Source organism: Coturnix japonica, chromosome 2, assembly GCF_001577835.2.
Source record: "Coturnix japonica isolate 7356 chromosome 2, Coturnix japonica 2.1, whole genome shotgun sequence".
Taxonomy (NCBI): domain Eukaryota; kingdom Metazoa; phylum Chordata; class Aves; order Galliformes; family Phasianidae; genus Coturnix; species Coturnix japonica.
The window spans coordinates 4740602-4750404 of NC_029517.1; the positions used below are offsets into that span (position 1 = coordinate 4740602).

The 9803-nt window shown below is 37.9% G+C and overlaps 1 protein-coding gene across 1 annotated transcript; it reads left to right on the plus strand.

Moving 5' to 3' along the window:
- The first annotated feature begins 467 nt into the window (after window positions 1-467).
- Window positions 468-9740, plus strand: LOC116653037 (sodium channel protein type 5 subunit alpha-like). The gene is made up of 11 exons (XM_032443184.1): window positions 468-523; window positions 1803-1931; window positions 2739-2830; window positions 3546-3767; window positions 5020-5077; window positions 5581-5722; window positions 6215-6412; window positions 7357-7536; window positions 8083-8484; window positions 9033-9159; window positions 9715-9740. Exons 1-11 carry the CDS (start codon window positions 468-470, stop codon window positions 9738-9740), a joined length of 1632 nt encoding a protein of 543 aa, XP_032299075.1.
- The last annotated feature ends 63 nt before the right edge of the window (window positions 9741-9803 follow it).

Genomic DNA, 9803 nt, shown 5'->3' on the forward strand with positions numbered 1-9803 from the left:
TCTCAGTTACATCCTGGTTGCTGCTGAGATCTTGGCGAGTAAGACAGTCTCTATTTAACCTTATTTTTTTTATTATTTTTTTTTTCCCCTGTAAAATTAAATTAAAAAGGTATCCTCCCTCTCACTCTGTCTCAGTGATTAGGGTCTGCAATGCCTAGAGCCTGTACAGCAATCAGGATGGCATAAATAAATTATAATAAAATATATTATATAATATATAATAATATATTATTATTATTATTATATAAATTATGGCAGTGTGTTATCTTCTAATGTGACTCAGAATCAGCAAATATATGTGCTTGCAGTCCTTAGGAGTGCTTTAGAAAGGATTAAAAATATTAATTTCATAAACTGTGGGATATATAACTGATTCTAATTTGTTGTTGCATTCTTTGCCTTCACTCCCATGACTTACATTATTCACTTGGTTTATAATATGCACAATTATAACTAATTGTGTGTTCATGACTCAGAATGAGTCCTCTAGAAGTTCATCTCCATCGTGGAACAAATACGTTGAGTAAGTATCTGTGGATGTGTATGTATTTCAGTTCTATTGCCCTAATTGACTTTTTAACCTACTCTCTGTCTTTCATACAAGGTAGTTTATGAGGGGTTTGGAAAACTGTTGCTTGTGTTAGGACTTCATAAGCTTTTGCTTTGAGGCAGTATTTTTGTCTCTGGACTTAGTAACCACAATAATTATGGGGCTACGTGACAGCGTTAGTGTAGATTATGTTCTGCAGAAGTTCTGTTGAGCTACCATCCTGTCTGTCCTACCACTCCAGTTCATTACCCCACTTTGTGAAGTTACTTGGTATTCATTTGCGTTTCATAAAAATATTAGAAATAATAAAAATATCTTTATAATTAAAACAATAAAAATGTTAGAACACGAACTTCATTAGTGCTAACACAATGTAAAGGAAAAGATTCCAAATTAATTAATTTACAAACAATTATAAAATCTGTTTCATGATTTCTGATGCTGGAACAGCTTGGAGTGGCAAACTCTTAGGCAAGCAGGAACAAGAATCTGTGTGGCATTAATTCATACATCTCCAGAGGACACTTCCCTGCTTAAGAGAGCACTGAAGTTTAGATAAGAGTTATGCTTGCTGTTGACATGAAAACTGCTGTTCAAATGTATTTCAATGACAATTTTGGAATTATTCTTTCCAAATGAAGAGGGAAGCACTACATACATATAATTTCCTACTGCATTTACTGAGTACCAAATGAATGCCTTTTGAATTCCTTTGGGAGATCTCTACCTTGTTGAAATGATAAGTGCGCTCAATAAGTCCAGAAGAGCTTTTACTGATAATTTTCCATTAATAAGAATAATTGATGTCTTAAATTGAAAATCCTCAGATTTGCATTTCTGTAAGCTTTTTAACCATCTGTATAGAAATGGATGCAGTGTACCTCAAGTAAATAATACACTGAATATCCTACATTCACTTGGCTACTTGAAATAAGTATCAGGCATGAATTTTGATCCTTATTTTAGCAAGTAGCTGGAAGTTCTGTGTTACACAGATTCTGGAGACTAACTTGGAAGAGTCTGAAAGGGACTGCTGAATGCAAAAAATAAATAAAGGCACGTATGATAGCAGCCATGGAGGGATGGTTGTCAACTACTGTCTCAAACTCCTTGTAAGGACCCTGAAATAAGTTTTCCCTTCACTTCTCTATGACATTCCCTTGATTTGTTGGCCTACACAGTAAATAGTTTATCTGCATCTCTTATCCTCTTACAGTAATTGCTAATGTTGCTATTTTCCTTCGGTACTTAGATTTACTTTCACTGGCATTTACACTTTTGAATCACTGATAAAAATATTGGCAAGAGGCTTCTGTCTAAATGAATTCACTTTCCTTCGAGATCCCTGGAACTGGTTGGATTTCAGCGTGATCGTTATGGCGTAAGTGGAAACAAATGAAATATGGACTACCTGTGCTTCTGCTCAGTATTTAAAGATTTCATTGCTGGGTTGTCAAAGGCAGTCTGCAGTACAAAAAATAAAGACTAAAAAAAAATCTGAAACCATCTACTACAGATGGTCGTCTACAGTCAATAACCATCGACTTTTCCCTTGTTTTATCACTCTCTGTTCAACTATGATGCATTTATCTTTCAAAAAGGGAATGAAGCAAGATACAGCTAATCTCTACAGTCCCATCTCGTACCACTCTGTGGCCCTTGTACACGAATGAATGTGTATAATAGCTCTGCTGTCCAATGTGAGCTACTATTGAGAAAGAGGGTGTACATTTGAAAACAGAGCATTATGTATGGACACCAGCACAGTGGATTATGTTTGATACCATTCAAAATTCACTGTTCCAAGCTTTAGTTTATGATAATTATTAAGTTTTCATAGTGATTACAAGCAGCTATGGAAGGGAGATAGATTCAGATTGGTTCAGCCTGAACTGAATAACTTTGAGTGACATTTTTCTTTGTATTTTAAGTGCATATTACTTTAAGATACTGGCAAAAAATCAGCTTTACACAGATAAAGAGAAACCTTTATAAGTAAATTCACATAATTCAGAGAAAGCTTTCTGTTTTTGAATCTCAAAAAAAAAACAAAAACAAAAAAAACCCAAAACACCTCTTGGTATGTAGTTTATTAACATTCAAAATACATGCAGGATGATTAAAAGTTAAAAATGAACACTAAAATAACTATTTGGTTTATTCTAATCAAAGTGCCCTGCTTCTATAGGTTTGTGGGAGCATTCAGCAACAAGGGGAGCGTGTCGGTCCTTCGGACATTCAGGGTTCTGAGAGCTTTAAAAACCATTTCAGTAGTCCCAGGTAAGAAATCCTATGTGATTTATATCTGATTCTTTCCTCTGATCAAAATGTTTTATTTTCCTTCCTTCTCATTCCTTCTTTCCCTCCCCTTTCCCCTTTCCTCCCTTTCTCCCTTCCCTCCTTCCTCTATTCATTCATCCATTCCTTTCTTCCTTTTATTTTCTTTGTACATCGTTCACTGATTGCAGCTGAATTGGTAAACACAAGCGTTTTCCCAGTCCAGCTGGCCCAAGCAGAATAAACCAAGCAATATAAATAATATTGTGTTTAATTTTCTTTTATTATATAGTAATTATTTTGATAGCATGTTATTATGTTGATTTTACAGTGTTCTTCTAGCCTAGTCTATGTGTGATGGTTCAACAGAAACACCCCTGGCAACAGAACGGGCTTTATTATTAATCACCTTTCAGCATCCTTGGAACAAATCTTTTTTGTTGCTTTTCTCCCACTCATCTCTTAGTTATAAAGTTAGTCATTTTCTCATGACTAAATACAAACTCAGAATCAGCGTGTTGCCCCTGTGTTGTCTTTCTGGTCTTTTTGATCACATTCATTATTGCATGCAGATTTGGATGATGCTTGCTTGTCCCTCATCCTTGCCTAGATAACTTAAAGGGAATAATGGAACATCTGGGTCAATCAAATGTAAAAAAAAAAAAAAAGAAAAAAAGAAGTTCCTGTGTTAATTGCTGTCAGTTTTTCGTCTCCCTAGGACTCAAGGTCATTGTAGGTGCACTTATCCAGTCTGTTAAGAAACTTGCCAATGTGATGATCCTGACTGTTTTCTGCCTGAGCGTCTTCGCGCTCATAGGCCTCCAGCTTTTCAAGGGTAATCTGAGATACAAGTGCATGAAGAATTATACAGATTCCACCATCAGTGATTTTTTACATAACAAAACATGGGAATCCTTTGCAGCGTTTGCTAATTATACAGGTAATGTTCTTAATTCTTTCTTTATTTGACAATGTAATCACCTGCATGTGCATGTGTAACCACTGTTGTATATGAAGTTGAATATCAGGATGAGCAGCTACCTGATAATGCCCTTCATGCTGCCAGAGCAGCTTGCAGCCATCCAGGAATGTTCCCCTTCTTTTTGTTATAAACTCCTAATTTTTCAAGCTGTGTTTCTGAGAACCACATGACAACAAATGAAACATGGGGAAATTCTCTGATGTAATTCCCCAGAGTTCAGCTTTCCCTACATCTTGAAGAGTTCTAGCATCTTCACTGTGCTGCTCAGTTATGTTGTCTTCAGCTTGGAACAGAGGAATTTATTTAAAAGTCAAAATTACTTTCTTCTTCATAGCATACATAACTTATATCAGGTATGTATTTTATCTATAATAATAATTAATAACAATACTGACCTATCTGATAAGTCCAGCTGAGATCTGAGAAGCATCAGGAAGAGATGAGTTGTCCCTTACATCTGAGATAATAAACCCACATCTTAAGAGCATTAATTACCCTTTCGAACTGAAGACATTAATTCTAGTCTGCTGTTTGCTCAGGCATTAGAGTAATTCATGCACAGAGAAATAGAAGAGAATGAAGAGGGCATAGCTTCAGCATCCTGATGGACAAATCAGTATTTCTAGGCTGAGCAGCATTAGGACCTGTTTTCCAGCTGTGCTGAGTAGTGATGTGGTATGGCTTTTATCTGTATAGCCAGACACACTTTCTTCCTCCTCCAAGCAGGACTTCTTAATGCTTGGAAGCAGAAGTGGTCTATGTTACCCCCAGAATGCCCAAACTCTGTCTTAGAGAGCCAATTGACAGGAGCAATAGAATATGGTAATGGTTGCCAAATGTGAAGCTATTCTTGAGCCTGAAGCCTCCAGTTCTTCATTGGCTTCCATAGATGGGTCAAAGAGATAATATCATAAAAGCTTTCTGTTTTAAGGGATTCCCTCAGTCTGAAATGTATGCATATAGAGAAGCCTGTGTATAAGTGAGGAAAGGACATCTTGCAATAGGGAACAGTTGCTGTGAGTGTGGGGAAGCCCATTTCTTTTCCTTCAGTGTTCTTTCTGTATTTGTTTGAAGTGATTTTCATGTGTGTGCATATACACTCATAGCTCGCTGGTATTACCACCACCTCTATTAAAGTACAGAGGATGCAGACTAGAAAATGTATTGGTTTTACATTTCTTCTCTCTCGCTCTCTTTCTTTTGTTTACAGAACACTTTGCCATTAAGCCGGGTACCTCAGACATCTTGCTATGTGGTCCTAGCGCTGGGTAAATGTACTTCAGAATATTTCTTGTTTGGAACTTTTTTCTGCCTCAGTGCTTCTCTGTTTGCTTTGTCATAAGAAATGGAAATGAAGTAGAGATTCTTGGCTTTCCTTGACTGCAGAACTCAGTAAATTACAGCAGGGGACAGATAATTTAGTGTGTGTTGAGAATGAAGTGTGAACCTACAGTTGTCTTATTCAGGTCTCAATTCCTTCCAGAAGGGCTATCTTTCTCTTCCCTGTGGATGTATGAGGGTCTCATGGGAATGGTGCTGTAGGGTTGGCCTGGATTAGCAGTTTTTTCCAGCCTCTCTTTCTCTGTTGATGAATTATAGGTGCTGCTTTTTTCCTTCTCCATTTTCCAGCCAATTACTGCCTGGAGTAGAAGTTTGGCTTTCAGTGTAATGAAAAGCAGAGCTAAATAAATAATCCAAACTCTCATATGAACTGAAGTGTTTCTCCAAAACCTTCAGTTAAAAGAACTGCACTTCTCACTATCACCTCTAGGACCTGTCCTCCAGAATACACATGCAAGAAAATTGGGCCAAATCCTGATTACGGTTTCACCAGTTTTGATACATTTGGCTGGGCTTTTCTCTCCTTATTCCGCTTGATGACCCAGGACTACTGGGAACGTCTGTATCAGCAGGTACCAGCTTTGTGTTTTACTCAGAATCAGTCATGCAGACGGAGGAATATCCGAAGCACAAAATGGTTGGCAAAGAAACCTCAAATAAAAGAAGCAGCCACAAGTCATTGTGCCCTCATCCTCCCTTCTCTCCTCCAGCAAACTGTGGTCTATCCTTGACTCCCTAAAAAGGGATGTTCAAGTGCTTCCAAGCAATAGCCCTGTTACACTGCTGTCTTATAGCCTTCAAAAATTGCTTAAAGGGTTGTCTATTGTCCTTCAAAATATGATTCCTCAGCCATCCTCATGGGATATATTATGTGATCATAGGTTTGTATGCAATGGCATTATAAAGATGGGGGAGAAAGGGCTGAGGGAGGTACATTTCTCTTTAATCTTCCTAAAGCGTTTTGTCTAGAAATCCAAGTGCTTCTAAAGAATTTCAGAGACATGTTGAAAACCTACTTGGTATTAAATATGGTAATTTTTATCCCTGGGGTGTTGTGCTTACAGACCCTCAGAGCTTCTGGGAAGGTGTATATACTCTTCTTCATGCTGGTCATCTTTCTGGGCTCGTTTTATCTAGTCAATTTGATTCTGGCTGTAGTAACAATGGCATATGAAGACCAGAACAAGGCCACCATTGCTGAGACAGAGGCAAAAGAAAGGAAATTTCGGGAAGCCATGGAATTATTACAGAAGGATCAGGAGGTACGTAAATTATACCCTTGCAAAGTTTAGTCTCCATGCTATGTTACTAGACACATAAGAAAATGCATCAGTCCCTGTATACAGCCATATATGATAGTTAACTGTGGGAAGGGAAATGTTCTTAAAAGCAGTGAGATTCTTAGAGATACAGGAGAAATTCCTTGTTCTGCTGTGGTTGGTTTTTTTTTTCCCCATAGTTTTCCAACCATGAACTTTTCCACAGATAATGATCTTTAAAATCTGTTGTAAGAAATTTTAAAGACTGTAAAATATAAAATTCCATAAAGTATCAGCTTCCAAAGGAACATATGGTCATCTTCTGCTTCATCGTTTTGGATTGCTAAGCAGAGGAATATAGATTAATTCAGGTGTTAAAGTGCATTAACATCCAAGACAGAGCCCACTGTACTCGAGTGAAAAGTCACTTGTAACTTGCATAGTTTAGAAGTTTCTGGAATAAAATATTCCTCTGAATTTTGAAAACCTTCAAATCCTAAATTCAGTATGGGAAAGCAGTGAGCCACAGCGTGACTACAGTCCTATGGATACCCACAGGCAAGACTGAATTTTAATACTGCTTGGGTGTTTATTTGGGGCAATAAATATATATTCTACAGCATTACTTTCAAGCTGAGTATTTTTATTGTTAAGTAATTATGCCATATGGAGGAATAGGAGCTTTAGTGTGATTATTTTGCCCCTGGCAGGCGCAATACACACGATCATGTAACATACTGCAAATAGCAAATTGTTCTGTGCTCCATATGTTGCAGAAATTCTCTCCTCTTTCTTTTACTGTTATCACATATTGGAAAATTTTTACCAACTTTTGTGAAACACAGATTGTTAGGAAAAAAATAATATAGAGCACAGAAGTGTTTTCTTGCCGCTTGTTTTGTAAGTACCCAGCAAAAATGCCACCTGTGTTTTTGTTTTAATTTTAGTCACTGGCTGCGAAAGGGATTGATATCCTGTCAATGAGCTCCTTTGAAGGCTCTCCTTTGTCTGCCAAAGAAATCAAAGAAAGAAGCAATAGGAGAAAGAGAAATAAGTCCTTGGGGATAGAAGAGTCTGAAGAAGAACAGTTTCCCAAGTCACAGCTCACAGACAGTCAACGAAAGTTGGTAATCTATTGTCTGAATCTGAGATCCTTACAGCTTTTACAGGTTTAATACTAGAATAAATTGCTTGAAAGTGTGAAGTAAATCCCATGGCAAACACTAATCACTCTTTAGCTTTTAAAATAAACAACCTTATGAGATAAGGAGGAATTATATGCAAACTTTTCTTCCACTCTTTGCTTACAGCATTTCCTTTTCAAAGTAAAGTTTTAACAGCAGTTAAAATATGTTTTCTATAGCACCAAGGCATAGAAGAAGTGGATGAATATCAGAATTTAACTCTAGTGCCATCATTTTCTTTTTTAAAATTCTAATTTAAAATACGAATTTAATGCTTATCATAATAATAGCTGATAAAGCCAGCAGTATTTTTTATCTGCCTTTTAAAATCTAAACACAATCCTTCCTGAATAATCTAAATGAAATAAGAGTTTTAAACTTGTTATGGTTGACAAGAAATGTTCTGAAACTCTGAACTTTAATCAGTTCCCCAAATCTTCTCTACAATATTCTGCCATTCTCCCTTTATTTATTTCTTTGATCTTTCAGTCCCTCCTTGCCTTGCTGTATGGTCCCAATGCCGATCAGGTGAAACGCAGGCTTAGCCATGGCAGTGTATTCAATTTCCAAATACCTGCTTTAGAAGTTGACTCCAAAGCGTATTCCACTGATGAGGAAGCCCACAACATGGGGGAGAACAAGATCCAGGGCAGGTCAATGTCAGTGCCACAGGTGGGAAGACACTCCAGCATGCCAAGCCAGAAGAGCCATGGCTCCCACCCTGCCACCCCAAGCCGCATGCAGAGCAGCAAGCAGGCCAACGTGGACGACTGCAATGGCGTGATTTCAGTGATGGGAGGAGGGAGTGGCAAGGTGCATGGCTTAGATACAGCCCATTCTGAAGGGGTAATGCTTCCACCAGTAATGGAAGATATGGGGAAGGGTGATCTGGTAAGGAAAAATGCTATTTTAAGTATACACTTCGTATTATGGTTTCTTCATATGGTTGGTTCTTTTTAGCTTGGTTACTAGTGCTGGCATTGTAAACCACTAGGAAGTCTTCTTATCTTTTGCTCTGTCCAGGATGATTGTTTTGAGAAGCACCTTTAGCTCCTTCTCCTGTACAGCACCTTCAACATCTATAGCTTTTTCTGTAAGTCCCCTCTGCAAATGGATAGAGATATGTTATTACTATTTTACCGCTCATCTCTCTCCATTTCCATTACTCTCTGGAAGACTGTTAGGTCTGTTCGCCCTCACACATATTTCCAAGCTTTGTATTTGCCCTGTTGCTGTTACATGCTTGAGGGATCCATTTACAGTAGCCTTATTACTGATGTGTAGGACCTTTGTTCTCAACACTATTACATCTTGTAGACAGGTACATTTATTTGGCTGCGTGTCATCGTTCCTATTAACTTTCATAGTTACCCATCATTGCATCCTACTTCATTTTATTCCTGTGGTATCTCCCTAATTGTGTTTACTTCTTTAAGCAGCCAGCTGTGAATGATGAGAGCAGCATGATGCATTTACATCCTCAGCTATCAGTGGAGTACTTTAATGAGACACTTCAGAGACAAAGGGCAGCAAGTGCAGTCAGCATAATTACCAGTGTCTTAGAGGGTAAGTGGCTCCTCATTATGCTTATTTCAATCCTGAGGTAATGCTAGGGTAAAAGACCAAAATATCAATACATTTCTTAAAAGTTAACAGAGATTTATAGATGTGTAGTTAGGAATTACACGACTAACTATGCTTTTTTATTTTTTTAATTAAAAAGACTGCATTATAGCACATTCATCATGTACTAGAACTTCTCCTTCACCTTTCGTATCACATTTCATAGGACTGAGAAAGAGGTTGGAGTGATGATGGTTGGGAAGAATTTCTCTGGGGCATGAGAAGCGGGACTGGGGCAGTGGTTCCTCCTCTTTGTCCTGTGGCTGCTACTCCATCACGAATACGCACGCAGGCACAATCATTAAGATTACACAAACAGAATTAATTGCAGCGATTCCTGGACACTGAGCACTTAACGTACCGTTCTATGTGAATTTTTGAAGGCTGTATTACTGGCTGTTATTTTGCTGGCTGGTAATTTCATTTCATATCATTCTGGAAAAAAAAAGAAATCAGCCTAAATTTCCATTGTTTTCTGGATAATCCATACCTCCATAGTTCATGAATACCACCAGGTGCAGTGACTCCACCACCTCCGTAGGCAACCTCCGGTGCCCAACCACTCTTTCTGTGAAGTTCTTCCTAAT